This window comes from Thermobia domestica, chromosome 18 (assembly GCF_964235325.1).
Source record: "Thermobia domestica chromosome 18, izTheDome1.hap1.1, whole genome shotgun sequence".
In the NCBI taxonomy this organism is placed as follows: Eukaryota; Metazoa; Arthropoda; class Insecta; order Zygentoma; family Lepismatidae; genus Thermobia; species Thermobia domestica.
The window spans coordinates 167,137,341-167,157,509 of record NC_137471.1 but is presented as its reverse complement, the minus strand read 5'-3'; the positions used below and the strand labels follow the sequence as shown (position 1 = coordinate 167,157,509).

Here is a 20,169-nt window from a genome sequence, read left to right as displayed (position 1 = left end):
TCATTCTATGATGAAATCCAAACATTCTTCGCCGCAAAAATAAAACCCGCGTAATCGCATTCTGTTTGCAACCAATAGTGTCAGAGCTATTATTAGTCACTTTCCAAGGATCAATTTTTGTAATTTTTTCTTATAATATGTTCACCTATCTGAAATTTCTGTTCACTGTGTATTTGTGTATATTGTGTTTCGCATCACGACATGTTCTCCATATATTCGTTTGAATGTCTTTCTTCGCATCAAGTACTTTCCTTTACATTTAATTTCCAAGGCCCAACACTCTGAAACGTCACATTATTATTATTATTATTATTATTATTATTATTATTAGTAGTAGTAGTAGTAGTAGTAGTAGTAGTAGTAGTAGTAGTAGTAGTAGTAGTAGTAGTAGTAGTAGTAGTAGTAGTAGTAGTAGTAGTAGTAGTAGTAGTAGTAGTAGTAGTAGTAGTAGTAGTAGTAGTAGTAGTAGTAGTAGTAGTAGTAGTAGTAGTAGTAGTAGTAGTAGTAGTAGTAGTAGTAGTAGTAGTAGTAGTAGTAGTAGTAGTAGTAGTAGTAGTAGTAGTAGTAGTAGTAGTAGTAGTAGTAGTAGTAGTAGTAGTAGTAGTAGTAGTAGTAGTAACAACAACAACAACAACAACTCATTCTCACTATGGTCTATGGAACCCGGAGGTTCAATGTCGCGTTCATAAAAGTCCGCCACTGACTTCTATCCTCAGCCAACTGGATCCAGTTCCTACTTTGTATACCTGTTTCTGCGAGATCCATCTTAATATTATCCTCCAACCTGCGTCTAGTTCTTTCTAATGGTCGTTTTCCAACTGTCTTCCAGTTAAGACTTTGAAAGCGTTCCTACTTTCTTCTATTCAGGCTACATCACCTGCTCACCTGAGTCTCCTAGATTTGATGACCCTAACAATGTTTGGTAAATGGTATGGTATATAAATTATGCAGTTCCTCGTTATAAAGTTTCCGTCATTCACCATTCCCATTCCTCTAGGGTCCGAATATTCGTCTCAGGATCTTGTTCTCAGATACTTTCAGTCTACGTTCTTCCCCCAGAGTAAGCGAACATGTTTCGCAACTATACAGGACAACAGGCATGATTATCGTTTTATATATTCTAAGCTTCAAATCCCTCGACAGAATGGCGACGACAAAAATTTTGAACTGAATAATAATACTAATTCCCTGCTTTTAGTCAACATTTAACAACCACAACACCATATAAATATTCAATACCATTTCATTATTACTATTGATTAAGTATTACCGTTTGTTTGATAACCACTGTTTGGAATTTTCATTGTGAAAAAGTGCTACTGAGCTGAAGACTGATCCCGGATCTCTGAATAATCGTGCCGACCGTCGTAGCCAAGATCTACTTTTATACTTTCGAGATCAGTTCGAAGCTATTCAAACTACAGCTCCTGTGACGGTTCAATCAAAACGGAAGAAACAGCCGATACTTTCTTGTTTGAATTGGGACCATCAAGAATTAATGCAATAAAAAATACTTCCTCCTCGTCGCCGTATACTTTCTCTTTGTTTATTTCTATACCAGGTTGTTTTTAATTGCTATAACCAGAGTACCCTAATTTTCTTACATTAACGCCTTATTTATTTATATATTGTACAAGAATACAAGATACAAGCAATTTATTACAGTATTCTGTAGCAGAGATGGCCATTTTGCAGTTGAGGCTTACTGTCTTCAATGAGACTTGCGACCACTAATTGCAATGATGTCCTGCTACCAGCTAAAGGGCATAATCGTTGCACGTTGAACTGAAAGATCACATTTCCATTTTTTTAAATATGGTCATAGAATGTCCATCCGTAAAATCCCATGCTTCAATAGAAGACCTTTGCAAAGAAAGAAAGAAAAAAAAAACTCCCTAAATACGTTGATTAAAGATGCAAAAAGTTAATCTCACGAAAAGCAGTTATAAGACAGAAAAGTGTTTCGCATCGTAGTTTTTCTCTTCTCATTACCTATATATATATATATATATATATATATATATATATATATATATATATATAGGGTGTTTTAAAAACAACAACAACAACGTTTGGGAGGTGATTCCTAACATCAAGATAAGACAAAAAGGATAGACCAACCGGGGTGCACAAATGCTTCCTTTTGGAGTTACAGGCTGCCGAAAACATGAAACAAGGAACTTTAAAGGTCCATAGGTTCAAAATTGTGGGACCTACCGCAGTCGGGTCAATACTTCACTTAGGAACTAGTATGTGCCCTATCCAAAAGTCCATGTTTCAGAATCCTGAGGTAGTCACCAACAATTTTTGGGGAGTTTGGCTATGAGCATATAAGTTGAAGTACTCACCAACTAGCTCTATAAAAATTATTGTAAAAGTACCGCAGGATTCTGAAGAATAGATATTTGGATAGGGCACATACTAGTTTCTAAGTGAAGTCTTGACCAGACTAGTATAAGTCCCATAGTTTTGAAACTATGGACCTTTAAAGTTCAATTTTTCATGTTTTCGGCAGCCTTACGATGCAGAAGATAGTTTCAATTCCAGGAACATCTTTGATGTTACGAAATTTGGATGCTTTCCTCGTTTAGATAGGATTTTGGAATTCAGGATCGTAATAATCTAACAAGATCTCACGTCCTGTTATAATTTTCAACTCAATTCATTAATTTAAAGTTATGACTTGAAAGCTGCATTTAGTGCTGTTTCATTTGTGGAGTCAGGAAATGCGGCACCTATCTTGTACATACTTCAGTTATGTGTAAAAGCTGACAAAGAATTGTTTGCACGGACTCTTAAGGAATCCGTATATATCTGTAAATCCACTCCACGATTATTCTTCTAAACTTCTATCATTGAGCATTAGTCCTTGCTGCTTCCTCTGTTTATCTCTAGTATCTCAGTTTTCTTTACATGTTAGCTTCTTTCACATGGAGAACAAACATCGCATGTGAAAAATTTAGGCGTTTGACGAAGGCGTTCAAGATGGCTTATTTAGACATCTTAATTCAAGGATCTTCCCATTTGTGTCACAATAGCTTGCTTCCGGACATTCATTTGCTCATCAGTAATTGAACCAGAAAACAAAGCCGCTACTACGAGGGAGAATCAGACTCTTAAGGTTACAAGGCCAATATTTCTGCAGTCTCGTCTGTTATAGAGGAGTGAGGAGTGTGCGGCGATTTTAATATGTAGAGTTGGCAAATGTGCAGAATTTCAGCCACCTGCCAACTACGATGCGAGTTGTACGTAAACACAAATAGCGACTCGTTTGGAAAATGTCTCGCGAAGAAATCCACTTAGTTATTCGTTTTCTGTAGGCGAAGCATGTAACCGTGACTGCTGACCGATAATGTGAGACCTTGACACGATTGCGTGAAGCAATCAGAGGAAAACGACCAGGACTTGTCACCGAGGGCGTCATCTTCCTTCACGGCAACGCGCACTCGCTTACAGCCCAGAAGACCACCACACTGTTGAAGCAGTTTCGTCGGGACATCGACCACCCGCCCTACAGCCGGACCTCGCTCCATGCGACTTTCACCTGTTCCCGCACTTGAAGGAGCACTTAGGAGCCGTCACTTCACTTAACACGAGGAGGTGAAACACTTCGTAACAACGCGCCTGAACACGCAAGAACAGTTTTTTTTTTTTTTTTTTTTTTTTTTTTTTTTTTTTTTTATTACCGGAGGGAATCTTCAAACCCATTCCACGATGCGACAAGTATGTCCACCGATATAGAGACTATGTCGAAAAATAAACTAATGTATACACTATCTGTTGACTGTACCTGTGTATTGCTTGTATGAAATAATACACGTTTCACTGCAGGCTTTGTAACCTTACTTTCCGATAGCCCCTCGTACATGTAACAAAACTACATATAGTTAATATAGTATACGAAAGGTACTCATTTCTGTAAGACATTATTGAAATTAAAATAAGTACATTTACTACAATATCTGTAATATGTTCTGAAGTAAAAAGCAATACACACATTCACATAGCTACCTTACTCACATCTCTTAAACGTTCATTTTGATAATCCTGGCGGAAAATTCTGGAGGGGATAAAGACTGAAGTGGGACACATGCGCTGCCCAGAAGAAATCCTTCCCAACTTTAAAACTTTTTCCCTAGTTGGAGCGATATTGTGGCCGTGTGTGCTCCATGTACTGAAGTGTCAACGCTTTGCTAGCATAAAATTACTCAGACCATGTTGGTTCTAGAACAAAATATAAAAGTTACATTTTATCATATTCTAAGCTGTTGTGCTTTTCTTTCTTTTTAAAAAGGAAATGCATTTTAAAAGGGAAAAGAACAGTTTTGGAAACAACCGATCTACCGCTTTCAATATCTAATGAATTCGACAAGTATTTAGGTTTAATTTTTAGGATCTTATCAAGAAATCTGCAAAAGCAGAATGTTGCTTCGTTTTGACTACGTTACAATATTAGATATGATATTTATTATTGATAATATGTATTTTGCTTTCTGTGTAGAATTATTGAAAACCGTGTGTGCAACTATTGGCTTTAAAAAGCAGAAAGTCGAACACTGTAGAAACAAAATCTCAGTAATGGATTGTGTACTTTCCTAAATAAATTTATTCAGATTTGTTATTTTATTTATTTATTTATTGAAAAATTCCCAGATGCAGCATAACTTTGCCATTTTACAAAGGAAAGAAGAAAATATGTGTCAGCAAATAGTGCAAAAATATGATTATTTCGCCAAAAGTCGTTTAATTGCTTCTTCAAACGCTGTAGCTCGAAAAAAATGTCCACATCAGGTGTTAAATGATTATAACAGTTCGGTATTCTGTTAAAAAAAAAAAAAGATCTCTGTATAATTGCCAACCTAGGGCGGGCAAGATGGAATAGGTGGGTACTCCGGGCTATGCGGGGAGGGACACGTAAGGATATTTCCTGAAGTTATTTTTCCGATCTTAAGTTTCTATTAACCATTTTATGAAGAAATTTCAGGTCAGAGTTATTTCTGCGTAGTCCCGGAGTCTAAATATTAAGATATCGCAAGAGTTCTTTCTTAGGTAATATTCGAAGTGCGGGAACACTAAATTGTACTATAGCAATAATAATAATAAAAAAGAACAGAATCAAGTCTAGAGAGATGTATACTTGCTGCCATGGCTCATATAGGAGAGCAGTATTCGATATTGGGCGCTATTAGTTTTTTTTTAAAAAAGTTACTAATAATGAAACAGTATGTAGTTCAGTAAATCGATAAAGAAGCCCCAACATGCGTAATCAATTCTTTAGTATTGAGATGTGGTCAGAGAATGTGAGTTTGGAATAAAAGATGACACCAAGATCATTATGACTAGCAGAACATGAATAGGGGAGTCGTTGATATGGTATTTCCCACACGACAGACGTATCCCACCTATTTTAAATGACTCCATATTATGACTTAATTATTGTGGAGCTTCATGTTGAATTTTCTGTCCATAAACCCATTTCTTTGCCTTTTCTTTCCTTTGCGATCGTAGGAGATAGAACGATTATTGTTATTGACATCAATTTCTCACATGTTGAAATATCCTGGCTTCCCTTGTGGCTATATAGTTAGCGTAGGGAAACCTGGGTTTGACTCCTTTGAGAACTCATGTTGTTCGGATCCCACGTTAAGCTATAGGTTCACGTCACATAGGGAGACCACGGTACTGCGCAGTACGCTAAACTGAATCAGTCAACAAAATTAAAACTTCCAAAAAAGACAAAAGTGTGCGAGTGGTTTTGGGCCACTCCTTTACTCTCCCTGAGCTCAACTAAAGGAAACTTGTTGCTTAATAAAAGACGTAGACTTAAAGTATTTGAGAACAAGATCCTGAGACGAATACTCGGACCGAAGAGGAACGGGAATTATGAAAAACGGCGGAAACTTCATGCGAGGAACTACATGACTTAAACCGTTTACTAAACATTGCTAGGGTGATCAAATCTAGGAGGCTCAAGTAAGCAGGGCATGTAGCCAGGATGGAAAGAAGTGCGAATGCTTTCAAAGTGTTAACTGGAAGACCAATCGGAAAACGACTATTAGAAAGACCTAGGCGCAGATGGAAGGACAATATTAAGATGGATCTCGCAGAAATAAAAATTCAAAGTAGAAACTGGATGCAGTTGGCTAAGGATAAAAGTCAGTGAAGAGCTTTTGTGAACGGAACATTGAACCTTCGAGTTCCATAGGCCATAGAGTTAGTTCGTTAGTACAATAAAAGTGATCGGGTTAGTTTGTGGTTCGATAATAAGATTTCCTTACTTCGATTTAGAATTTTTATCTACGTTAATGGATATGCATTCCATCGTATCAATTATCATTATAGATTTTTAAACGGAAACAGTATCACCTTCTGATTACATTTGTTCTTTTATAATATATATATTCAAAACCATAATCCGTCACACTAAGAGAAAAAATGTAGATAAGAGGCAGAGACAGAAAAATACTTAATGAGTAGTATTCTAAATAGAAGATGTTTATATGCACTTAATATTTTTAGTGTAATGTACTAATGATGTATTGTTAATACATTGCAGACAGAGGAGGCCTTAGCAATACAATGCTGTACATTATCCTTGGGTGTAGCACTTTAGTCGTCGTTGCTACTATCACAGCGATTGCTGTCTGCTGTCGACGCCGTGTTCTTAATAAGGAACGTAGTAAGAAAGGGTAAGTACAGTGGTCGTGAGACCATTTATTATATTCATTTGTTAACCTTTTTAAAATCTTTATTCTCATAGAGAGCTCCCTCGTGGCTAAGTGGTTAATTTACGCGCCTTTGGCGTGGGAGAACCGGGTTCTATTCCCGCCCAGAGCTCATGTGGTTCAGATTTCACGTTAAGCTGTAGGTCCACGTGTCATATAGCCTTGCTGCTGAAAATTGTTGCCTAAAGCATAATTTCTATGGAAATTAACTTGTTACCTGTTTATCAAAGAAAACTACAGTAAACTTCTTAATTTTGATTCCTCTTTTAAGAGGAAATATAGACCAAGATATAAAACTTGTTCTATGAACACATTCTAGGATCCCGCCAAGTGAACTTTGTGGTGGACAAACACCGCGTGCGTGGGTTTTCTCGGGGTTCTCCCGTTTCCTCCCACTTTCTTCATTCCACCATTTCATTCATTACTCATCATCACCGTCTCCTTTAGCCTAACCAAGATAACCGTGGGACGTAAAACTTAAAGATTTCATTTCATTTATATTCTAGGATGTTGGTAGTTGCAATTATCCTAACCTCGTTTATATTCTTGAGGGCATGGTGGTTCAGTGATAGAGCCCTTATCTCTAATGCGTGGGGTTCCTTTCTTTTTAAATTTATCACGAAATACAATGATTGCATAGTACGAGGTATGTTAAGCAAACTTCGTTCTCAAAAGCTCCATCTCTAAACCAGAGGAGTTCTCTAATGTAGTCACAAAGTCACGTGCCTTCCCAAACAATACGAAGAAAAAATATTGAAAAAAAAAAAAAAAAACAATTATGGTAATTTATTTTTGTACGCAAATGAGGAATGACCGAATAACATTTTTGGCTTTTTAATATGGAATATTCAACCCTGATGGATGTCCACGAAAGATTTAGCAATATTACGTTCAGTCACGATGCTTGATGTCACCCTCTGTTCACGTGTTTTGGCTTGGCTCTTTGTTACATTAGCCTGCCTCATAGAACAGTCAAGTGAACATTGTGGTGGACAAACACCGTGTGCGTGGGTTTCCTCGGGGTTCTCCTGTTTTCTTCATTCCACCATTTCATTCATTTTTCATCATTACCGTCTCCTTTAGCCTAACCGGCATAACCGTGTGACGTAAAACTCAAAATTTCATTTCATTTCATTTTTCCATAGAACAGTCTCTTAAACGCCTACCCTTGCATACAATGTAATCATTCTTTTATTGTGACGAATAAATTTATTTTATACCTAGCTCTGTGCAGCAGGCGAGAGAGCAGGAAATACGGTGCTCTGTGCAGCAGGCGAGAGAGCAGGAAATACGGTGAATCTTCAAAGCTCAGTGCTGGCTGCATACAAGCAAGATGGCAGGAATTCGTTGCTAATCGCAGGAAAAAGACTGACTCTTATTATTTTAAGAGCGAGAGGACTCCATAGTACATTTTTGAGCGTGCTCAGTCACACACAAATATAAATTATGAAGAAAAAATCAAATATTTCCTTAGTGCACTTCACAATATTAAAACGTATTAACACCTGATATATCCGTAGGACATAAAGATGTAGTTATTTAAGTTAATCCAGTGTTTTTATATTTATGTTCTTGTTATTATTTATTACTAAATATAGTAATTTCTTTTGAAGGTACATTAAAGGAAATATGAAAGGGAAATTAGGAAAGTCTGGAATTAAGCCTCCTGATCTTTGGATTCACCACGATCAAATGGAATTAAAGGCCCAAGAGAAACCACAGTCATCGGAGCCTGTTGCTGTCACCCCAATGCCCCATAGCTCTCAGGACTTCGAAGTGGAGAACTTCCAAGTCGCCAGCAGTTCCATTGATAAAAGAACCTACGTACCGTCTTATGTGGGAAAAGGTACGTCACCCTCGATTTTGTTAGGTTCTTTATAATGTTGGATTCGTATCACAGTTAAAAAAAAAAAAGTTTCATATGTACTAAAAATTGTTAAGCATTGTGGTGTGTCGTGAGTTCGAGTCCTGTGTTTAGATGCTATTTGAACCTTTACCGTACTAGGAAAAAATTATATCAAAATATATTTCCATTTTAGAATCGAACATTGTTGCTAAAGATTTGGAACTACGTATCACCACAATCAACTGATAGTCTTACCTGGAGTATAATCCTGTGAAAATTGCTGACATGCTGAGTTTCTTAAAGAGAAAAAGCTGTATAAGCTGAAAACGGAAACGCTTCTTTTTTTATTTACTTATTTTAAGAAACTTCTTTCTGTCACGTTTTATAGTTGAAATAACTGAACTGAAGATCAGCATGGATTTATTTTTTACTTTTATTTATTTTTTAATGGATTTTGTATAGCCATATCTTTCATGTGATCAATTTTGTGTCTTTGCTTCCTCTGATCTATGACATTCACATGATTTTCTGATTTACATACTTTGTTTTAATCATAATTTTTCTTTTTGTTCTCACATTTGTAACTTGTTTTCTTTCTTTTTTCTTTCAGGTCCATCTCAAATAGAAGAGAAATCCTCTATCCATCGAAAAGTTGTGAAACCGAAACCCATTATGCTACCTGTGGATACGCAGCCTCCAAGAGAACGTAAGTATTCAGTTAATTTTCTTTCTTGCATTCCGTATGAAACACAATAATATGAATTTCCATCTTTTACTATAATGGGCTTCGGAATGTGTCTCCTCCTACTTGTTAATTATGTTATAATAAATTAATTTCTTTTAAAGGAAATTGAGGGAATAATGTTTTCAGCGTTAATACATTTATAGTATTACAACGAATGATCAAACTACCCATTTTCTTTTTAAAACTACAACATTCTTCGAATGTTTTTCTTGTCTTGTCTTCTTCACCATTAACGGTGTATTTAATAATAGGTGCATCAGCCTTCAGGCCTAATATGTTACAAATGCATTTGTTTTGAATTACTTGTATAAGAAAGAGTAATGGCGGACGAGCCGCCATTTGCATTTTTGGACAAATTTCGAGTGGTATTGTCTGTAGTATACATTAAATAAAATGAAGTAAAATTGTAATTCTGCAAAGTCATGATCAGGTATATTAAGTTGTAAAATTCAGGAAAGTAAATGAATAGTCACATTAAGATAAAAGAGTGGTCGAGATCGGGAAGGAGTACCAGCGGGATGAAGAGGGCCAGCTACCCAGATGGTCAGGGTGAAAAATTGAGAAAAACGAAAATTTAAAAGAATTGAGAGTGGGTATGATACTTGTAGATGTATGTATGTGTATTGGTAGTTAAGTGTGACAGCATATAGACAGTGTAAAATGTAGAATTTCCACTAAATCCCCTTCTTCTTATGTACTCCACACTAGGAGATGTTAACACTAACACGTTCGCCGGTGAACTCCATATTCTTGTGAAAATGTTTTTTCTGTAAGAATTCGTTGATTATTATGGTTATTGATGAAAAATACAGCAATAATCAAAATGGGTAAATACTACCAAAGATTTTTCAAATGTATTAAGTTTATTGGTTATTGAAATAGTAGAAAAGTGAGAAAAAAGTGCAACTCATTAGATTAATGTTGCGTTGGAGTATATTTTATCCTCAGAATAATTCTCATTTGACGTGGAATGGAGCCATAAAAGTCATGAATGGTAACAAATGGAATATTATACCATTCACCATGTAGTATATCACTCAGTTCCGTACGAGAGATTGGAGGCGGAAATCACCATATCCGTATCTAAAATGTATCACAGATGTTCACTTATCTTCAGGTCCAAAAATTGGGCGGGCCAGGGAAGGCGTTTAACTTGGTGCCAATGTTCCTCCAAAGCAGCTGCAACAGCTCTACCTATGTGAATGGTATCATTGCCCGGCAATAACATCTGGACCGTAGCATGCACATGGTCCTCTAAAATGCTGACATAATTGCGGGCAGTGACGCGACCGGTAAGCGTCAGCAAAAGGCCCGCTGAAAACCACGGCATTGCGGTTCATATGATTCTATGTGTATCTGCCACACGTAAACACACCCGTGCTTTAAAATAAGGTAAACGATGACTCATCCATTTCCAGTCGATAGCTGCCCATGTTCGTGGCACCATTGGTACCGTGATAAAGCGTGATTTTTCCTGATCATCTGTTTCTCGCGCAACTCGACCTCATGTGTCAGTGTCATGTAACTCACGATGGATTCTGATTGATGATACAGACTGTGACAGGCGTTGCTTGAGTCACTTGCGCCTCAGTCGCACGACGGTTCAGAGTGATAATATACAATAGTGCTCGGCGGGACCTATCACGGAGGATTTTCTTGTGATCACTGTTGCTCTTCAGTTCACCGATGAGTTTTCTAGGCCATCATCACCTTGGACACCGTCCCTCTTGACACGCCCAACACATTTGCCTCTTTCGTTACGCTCGCCCCACATAACCGAGTGCCAACTATAGATTTATTCAAAAAGTGCGCCGGTTTTGGATCGTCTGGCAAATTTTTGTTTCTCGGTTGCCGAGATTGTTTTGTATTGTTGCTCTATCCACAAACATTCCGATTGTCACCTTAGTCTGAATTTCTCGCATTTCTTCAATCTCTGTGTAGCCATGGAGCAGTTTACTATAGCGCCACGTGTGCTGATTGTGAAAACTTTTTATGAGAATGGAGAAAATAATGCAGCAACTGTCAGGAGACTTCTCGCGGGTCTAGGACGAAATGAGGCACCGAATGAATCAACAGTTTTCAGACTTATGAAAATGTTCATTGAAACGGGTTCAACAATGAACATTAAAAGTGCTGGGCGTTGTCATAGTGGTCGGCGGTGGAAACTTGGCAGGCAGCCGTAGCGAATTTCACGAACAAAGTTATTGCATGCCAGCGCAGTAGAGGAGGTGATATGCTCGAGTCATTCACAATACCTGAAATCGAAATGTCTGATGAACATGTTTATGAATTTTGTTAGTTTCTTTTGAAAAAATAAAGTTTATAATCTGATATAACAAAACTGGCGTGGTTTTGAATAACCCTTTATTTTCCCTCTTTGGGAATCAGAGATATCGCCCATTTTACGCTCTCACCATCTGAACAGTTCACTGCACACTTTCGTTCTACTGCTTCTCACGTAGTACGGGGTTTACCCCGACACACCACTACCAACAGCCTAACAGCTTGACCATTACCAACCCAGACATCTGAGCACCTGTTTCAACTCCAAGTCTTTCAGTTATTTTGATAACCATCTGTATGTATAAGGTAAAATGAAACGAGTTAATTGAAAAATGAAAATTCATTAATAAAATATGATTATTGTTTAATATTTATTTATATACAGAGTGTTAATATTTACGATGTCATAAATTTGGGGGTGATTTTACATATCAAAATACGAAAAAAAAGTGTTCAAAAAGGCATGTCGCAAATCACATATTTCCCGAGTGATTAGCTGAGTTGATTTTGAGTTTAACGTCCCTTTCAGCGGCGAGTCTGTATAAGACTTGAACCTACTGATTAACGTGGAATCCGAACCTCATGAGCTCCCGCCGGGAATCGAACCCGGGTCTCCCACGCCAAAGGCGCTTAACCACGGTGGAGTTCACTATTTTCTTCTATTTTTCAAATCCTCGATCAGTTGTGTTCTTCTTCCTATTCCTCGCTTTCATTCCATGCAAATTAATCAGTGTTAACTTAGCACTTCACAACTGACTGACTTCTATCAGCCTGATAATGGAGAATTTGTGTCGGAATCTTTTGAAGCGCTAACTATACTCTCTCTTTTTGATGGGATAATAAACCTGTAGAAGCACTAAAAATAATGAAACTGAAACTCAACATAAGTAGGCTGCCATCGTCATCTTTCAAACTATCCATGTTGTTATATCTACAAGTTTTGTACACTAGACCCCCAAGTATGCGGCTTAATTTGGCGGAAGGGCAGGCCGGATAACAAAAAAGCCGAATAGGTCGGAATTCTAGGAATTCATTTCTTTGGGCCACCAATAGTTTCTCTTTCATAGTCACTACGACTTTTTTTTTTTTGTGTTTTTTTTTGTTTATCACCCATTTTCAAATCTTCACTGTAGTACACTTAAAAAACATTGAGCATGCCCCAAGAACAATTTACGAATACAGCTGTACAGTTATAATCAGAAACAGCGGCAAGCGTACTGTATTGAGGCCCGTTACACACTGACGATGACGAAACAATGAACAAGGAGCAGAACGGTGCTTTTTTCCTATCACAACTTGTATTTTGCACACTTCACGTAGGAGGATCATAGCAGACGCCCGCTTCCAATGGCTTGGCAATGTTGAATGCAACGCCTTGCCTTCCTCATTTAATTACGATAAAAGAAAACGAGACCGGATAGTTGCGAGCCGGATACTCGGTAATCCACTGTATTAAGAGGTGATTATAGAATATTTTCCATCCAAGTCGTTTGGTGCATTAGTATTGCATGTGGCAATTTCTCTTTTTAGTGAGGTTTATTATGCGTATGTGAAGTTCTTTAATCCTGATTTAGTTTCAGATTTTTCGTTCTAGTAGTGTAAGATTGGAATCCAGTCTTGTCTATTAACGACTTGTTTTAAATATAGATCTGTTTATCACTGGCAATGAAAACCAAATTACCAAAGTACAATGGAACAGTAACCACATAAGAAACTCAGAGTATTGAGTTTTTTCGAATTCTTCAATGTAATGTTCTCATATATACAGTTCCTTTAATTTCTTTACCTTTTCTTGTCTTCCCTTCCCATCTTTCCCTTACCTTTACTAGTTTAGAGCAAATTAATCCCGACATGAAAATACGACTTAGATTCAAAGTTATTTAACATATTGCTGGGAAGAAAAACACTAAAAAACGTAAATTTATTTACAGCCATTGCTACTGCAACTCCCATACCAAACGGGAGTTTAAATCAGCATGGAGAAACAAAGGATCCCGGTGGCCAGCCTGCTTATCCTCGAACACAATATACCATTTCTCGTGCACATATCACAATCAATACATCAGGTAAGAATTTTTATTTATTTACTTATTTATGTATTGAATTTATTTTGGAGCTTCTGCTGAAACTCTCCTAGACCTACCTGGAAGATTGGAGTGAAATTGTTTTAACCAACTGACCTCAAATCTCAATACATTTCCTTTTGCACTGTTCCAGCTTTCCTACGCGATTTCTAAAATAATTCTAAATTTTATTACACTAGCGTTCGGTGCAAGTAATCACCTGCTGATTGGGGAAACATAGCCAATTGGTGGGGCTGGGGTGTAAGGTGGATTCATTCAAAGTCTAAGTCGCGAAATTGTATCTCTCGATACAGGCTACTTTAAATTCTTTAAGCGAGTGAGTAATAGTGTGAAATACTCTACATTAACTGTCCGTTCCATGAATAAGTAACTGTGACTGACGCCATCCTTTTACCCAAGAGGATAAAGCATAGAATTTATTTTCAGATTTTCGACTTTAAACGTCTTGCACTGAGCAGAACATGAGTGCCACAAATTCATAGATGTTGTGTTTTGAGTCGCATTTATACAAGGTGTGTGATTTAGAATCAGCCCAGGGACTGTCAAATATGACAAGAAATATATTCTTGTATAGTGAGGGGGGCCAGGGGGCTCAGTGGTAGAGCGTTCACCTCTAGTGCGTGGGGTCCTTGGTTCAATTCCAGCTCGCGCCAAGTGAACTTTGTGGTGGACGGACACCGTGTGCGTGGGTTCCCCGTTTCCTCTTACGTTTTTCATTCCATTATTTCCTTCATTTATCATCATTACCGTCTCCTTTAACCTAACCAGCTTAACCATGGGACGTGAAAGTTAAATATTTCGTTTCATTTCACCATTATGAAGGAGCTTTGGAGAGCGTTCAATGGCCTGTTCAAGACGGCTGAGTCTTGCCTTAATACTAACAATTCACAATTTCAACACATATAAGTCTAGTAGGAAATGGTGAAATAAATTATTGTTCTTTATCGCCTTCATTATCCCGCAATCACTCATCCTTATTCGAAATGGAATAGAATTTACCTGAATGTCTCGTGCTTTTCGCGCTTTCGATCTGCTGACAGATTTTTGGTATCCATGTTGCTGTGTAAATTATGGTACCGAGTCGATGTTTGGAAATGTGCAGTATCTGCTGTATGTTTCGATGTTCTACGGCGGTTGGCAGCTATAAGATTATGAATTTGATGCATGATTTCCAGAACGGTCAGTTGTTTTTTCAAGACTTCGTTTGCGTTACCCTATCTATCGAAAAGGTCACCGCATGGAAATGGTATTACCCTCTTTTTCACAGTTGCATATAAAAGAGCCAGATCCTTAAAGTGTTTCTTATTTCGCCATTTCCTTTAGATACTTGTATTAAAGGAATACACTTCCTTGAAGAAAAAAAATCGTAACTCTAGTTTTGCTGTTTATAAATCTCACTTGCTGGGCAAACATTAATTTCATAGATCTGAAAAGCACAACGCCATTAGCTAAAATAGGCCGTGCTTCTGATGATTTTAAATTAGTTTGTATAAAATCGTATGAATAATTGTTTACTGCAGTTAGCTTTAAGATGAATATCTGACAGAGTATAATATTAGAATAGTGAAGCAATCATGACGTATAGTGACTGATCGAATAGGGAAGTTTATGCAGCAGTGTTTGTTTGATGTACAAGAGTATTATAAAATAAACGTGTAGAATATTAGATTGTCTTCATACGAACGAAACAGTTGCTGAGTTAGGGTATTTGATTTAGGTAACCTGAGATTATTAGAGTGGAGAACGAATTCAGAATAAGACACATTCAGTAGTTTGCTAGTTTCTGTTTTTAAAAGAAATAATACTGTGAATTTCGGTGCGTGTAAATTGTTGTTGAAAAACAATAGGTTTTCACTTCCCTTTTAAAGATAATATTCTCGCAGCCATATGCCATGGCCCCGTGTAGCTTAGTCGCTAACACTCTCACCTTTGGTGCAAGCGGTTCCGGGTTCGATTCCCAGTGGAGACACTTGGTCGGAAAAGATGTAACAGCTTTTTCAAGCTAGCCATTGTAAGTAAGGTTTTCGCTGGGTTTTTCATTCATATGTTGCGAGTACTGGGATGGTACCTAACAATGTCCCAGGCCACTTTCTTCCTTCTCCCTTTTCCTAGACATCATCCCTCTTACGTGAATGGCTTCAGGCCGTAGATGGCCGTAATGCCCAAGAGTGTGTATAAGTATGTCCATACGTTAAGATGAGATAAATGAAAAGAGCGCCTTCCCCTCACCCATCGGGGACAAGAGAAGAATGGAGATACCGGAGAAAGTGCCGTACTGAATCCCCTTTATCCCTTAAGTACCCATTTTTACAGAGGCTTGGCAAACCCAGGAGTCACATTTTGATGAAGGCAACACGAGAAGGAATCCCAATCCTACTGAGGATAAGAACCGGGCAGTCGAGTTTGTTAGTAAGGTGAGTGTAAAAGGTCGACTTTCAGTAATAGATGGCAGCACTCTATCTTTCCAATGTATTTTGTATAGAGCGAAAATATTCAACAATTTTCAGGGATTAAATTCAAACTTCGCTCAAAAACAAATTGAGTCATTAATCAGAGGATAATCCGTGTAGTTTTTAATAATGCTATCAAAACTCCTTTATGTATTTACTTCGTCCGGGAAACAAAAAAATCATCATCAATTTTAACCAGGGTATGGAGACTCGTAGCGAATATCCAGAGTTGCTAATGCAAAGATTCTAACTTCATGAAGACGGCTTTACCTTAACACTTACCTCTGCCTCGTTGGCTAATAATGCTATCCCATGTGATAATCATTATTTGTGCTTTTATAAGTGGTAGAAACTGATTCAGATTAGTTGAGACAGTTTTCAGTGAAAGAAGTATAAATGGACCGATATAAATGTTCAGCAAATTGCCCTCTGAATAAGTAACTTCCACATCTTTTTGAGGCAGGACTTTATCCTGATAAAAGAAATAATCCTGTAAGACAACCAGTAAAGCAGCGTACATAGTTTATCTGTAAGCTAAATACACTTAAGTAAGAAGGTATTAGAAAATCTCCATCTTAGGAGTACTTAAATGTGCATCTATCTAGCAATGTGTGTCTAGTAATATTTGTTCTTAACTTCTGCAACATTTACAAATCATTGTTATTCTTAGCGCATTCACCGGAGAATCCATATGCAAGTCACCCTGGTTATGATACTACTGGTATAGTAGCAAGTGGTGGGACGCCAGGAGTTCCTCATCAAGCAGGGCCCGCAACTGCCGTTGCAGCTGCTCAAGGTGTTCCCAGCACGTAAGTTCTTTCTTTTCTTTCTTCTTTTTTTTTTTAAAAAAAATTCCTTATGCAAAACTATAAAATGAACTAAGTGATAGAGAATTACAGCATACACCAATAGTTATTTTTTTATTTATTTATATATCCGACTTTACTTTCGTTCAATCTGTTCGTCTGTCTGTATATTTTGTTTGAAATCAGATGACATTTTTCACGGTCTGTGTGGTGAGAATATTTCGATTGAGAGTCCTGTATTCTGTAATTAATATGTAAATCAATAACCTACTTGTAGTCGACAAATCTTGTTAAAACGAACTTCTATAATTCGACTTAACCGACATGTATGTGTCTCAGGGTTCGTAGAAATCTGGAAAACAGGGAAAAGTCAGGAAAAATGAAAGGAAGGGCAAATGTGAGGGAAAAGTCAGGGAAAATGGTGCTTAACCTGGAAAACCTGGAAATCAAGAAAAATTGGGGATCTTTCTCAGGAAATGAAACTATTTTCAGTCTTGCCTATTCGTTAAAATAAGCCAATAATTCAGTCATTATTTGTTGAAAGAGGCACTACAAATACATGATTTTCGTTGAGTTGTTCAAAAATCCATTTCGTACAGTCTTCTGAAGAACTTCATGGTCTACATGATGCTATTTCAAGTGGCAGTAAAACCACTGCAGACCTTTCAAACTATATGATATCAAAGGAAGCTACAGCTGCTGAAGTTATGTAGTGTTTTAGACTCATCAACTGCAAAGATAATTACAATGCGTGTAAAAACGATGGCTTTCTTTTTCACACTATGTTTCCAGACAATAATATAGCAAAGAGTTTTCACATGGAGCCTGTTAAATATAGCTACATTATGTTATGGTATTGCCCCATTTATCCAGAAGAAAAACTTACAAGCAGCTTGTAAAAATGTGAATATTTTGTTGTTGCATTTGACAAGCCGTTTCAACAAAATTGCTGGGAAAGGTCAAATGGACCTGCATGTGCAATTTTGGGATCAAATTGAAGATAATATTACAACAAGGTACTTGACCTTTGTCTTTTTATATAGGGCAACTGCAAATAATTTGTTGTTGAAATTTAAAGAAGCTTTCTCAGAGGGTTTTGATTTGATCAAGGTACTCCAAATAAGCATGGATGGAACCAATGTCAATTGTAAGTTTCTAACTTCTCCACAAACTGAAATAGAGGTACAGGAAAGTGAAACCAGATTTCCACAGATTGGATCCTGTGGTTTGCATGTGCTATACGGTGCTCTTTTAAAAAGGTATTTAATGGTTGATTGGAACCTCAACACGTTTTTACCAAGTCTTTATTACTTATTCAGTGAATCACCGGCCCGAAGAGGAATGTTTGTCTCATTTTATAAGAACAGTGAAAATTCAGAGGAAATTTTGTTACCCAAATAATTTTATAAAGTTCAATGGGTGGAAAATGCTGATTGTATACAGAGCTTTAAAAATATTTGAAAACGTAAAAAGTTTCATAGAAAGTCCTGACTCTAAACTTCCCCAAAATTCCACCGTGAACAGTGAAATCAGGTGTTCAAGTTCCCCTCATGCCTGCTAAACTTACATTTTTTAAATCTGTGACGTTGGAGCTAGAACCCTTTTCAGACCGAAAAACCTATGGCCCCTCTCTTATATGAAGAATTGTTTACTGTTATTGTAAATTTATTAAAGCGTTCTGTAAAAAAAGAAATTCTTCACTTTATCATAACGGCAAATAATGTCTCTAGATCTAAAAGTTAAAAGTAACCTGAAAGCCTCAAAGAATGTAGATATAGGATTCGGAAAGAAAGAAAAAAAATGTATTGTGAAACTTAAAGATGTCAAGGAAGTAGACAAATGCAGTTTCTTCAGTGGTTGTCAAAAATTTTTGATAGGCAGTACTCCTACTGAAAAAATATTCGAAAAATGTTATCTTACTCGTGCTATTTCATGCCTTGATCCTGGGGTTATCTTGTATAAACCTAAAATTGCCCGGATAAGAATGACGAAGTGCTTGGAAATACGACGAATGACGAAGTGCTCCATCAGTCGTCTCGTTTCGATGATGTTAAAGCAGAGCTAGTTTAGAAAGAGTTCGAATCCTTTCTTTAGCAGTCTAAAATTGTGTTGGTGTCTTATTTTAATTCAGATGGAAGCAAAACAAATCCTGATGAGTTTTATAAATCAGTTCTGACATAAGTGGCAAAAGTGAATTCAAACATTTGTGGAGTCTTGTGAAAATGATATTGATTTTTCAAATGGAAATGCAAATGTAGTCTGGTGTTTCTATTAACAAAAGTTTATTGGTAGAAAATTTGCAAGAAGCTTCTTTAGTAGTCCAACGAAAACTGGTAGATTATTTGGCCTACATAGGTGAAATTAGGTGTCTGAATGCTTCAAATCCAGAACTCTTCTGTAAAAGGTACGGTATAATTAACTTCGGAAGAAAAGAGAAAATGAGATGTCTCAGGCAATAATTAAACGTAGGAAAATGGCTGAGTTAAAGAACTAGAGAAAAAAAAAGAGAGAGAGAGAGAGATGAACTTAAAGAAATTACAACAATTGGAATCAGAAGAAATTGAAAGAGATCAAAATTTTAAAACAGTCAGTTTAAGTAATTGAAACAAGTAATCATAGTTATCGTTGTTAAAAGTTTTTTAAGTAGTGTTCCTACTTACTTAATATTATTTAAGTTCTTTTTATCTTTTAATATGGTGTACTATATATAACATAATTATGTTCTATTGTAATAACAAAAAAAAAAAAAAAAAAAAAATACAAGAAATGGAGGTTAGGGAATTGGGATGGGCAGCTGTTATGTCTGCTCCTCATAACTTTCATTATGTTAAATTTTCTAATATGTTTGCGTTTGAGTGAAAAAAAATCACAATTGCATATACATTTACACGTTATTTTGAAAAGTTAAACTCATTCTTTCATTTTCTCATTTTGTTGAATTCTAAGAAATATTAAGAAATTCCTTTAAAATATTTTTTTCTTTTGTTTACTAAATTTTTAGGAGCGCGTCTTATTTTCTTCGAAATTAATAGAAGAAATTTGTTGATATTTTTTAAAAGAATTCTTAAGTTACAACTGCTCTTTGGGAAGAAGAGTGACCATTTTTTTAAAATAGAAGTTGATCGTTCATGTGTAATATTACTTGAAGATGTCTTTTAAAGTTTCTTCACTAGCTCAAATACCAATTCTTTAGTTAGCTTACACTGGTTTGCTTGTCTACTATTATTAGC

The 20,169-nt window shown here is 36.7% G+C and overlaps 1 protein-coding gene across 3 annotated transcripts in view; it reads left to right on the top strand.

The window, feature by feature from the left end:
* Positions 1-20,169, top strand: part of fra (neogenin protein frazzled) — a 148,137-nt gene that overhangs the window by 113,435 nt on the left and 14,533 nt on the right. For all 3 annotated transcript variants that reach the window (XM_081746848.1, XM_081746846.1, XM_081746845.1), the window contains 5 exons: positions 6,557-6,689; positions 8,339-8,571; positions 9,182-9,277; positions 13,531-13,665; positions 16,804-16,942. In XM_081746848.1, coding sequence (XP_081602974.1) covers positions 6,557-6,689; positions 8,339-8,571; positions 9,182-9,277; positions 13,531-13,665; positions 16,804-16,942 — 736 coding nt within the window. The remainder of the gene's footprint in view (positions 1-6,556; positions 6,690-8,338; positions 8,572-9,181; positions 9,278-13,530; positions 13,666-16,803; positions 16,943-20,169) is intronic.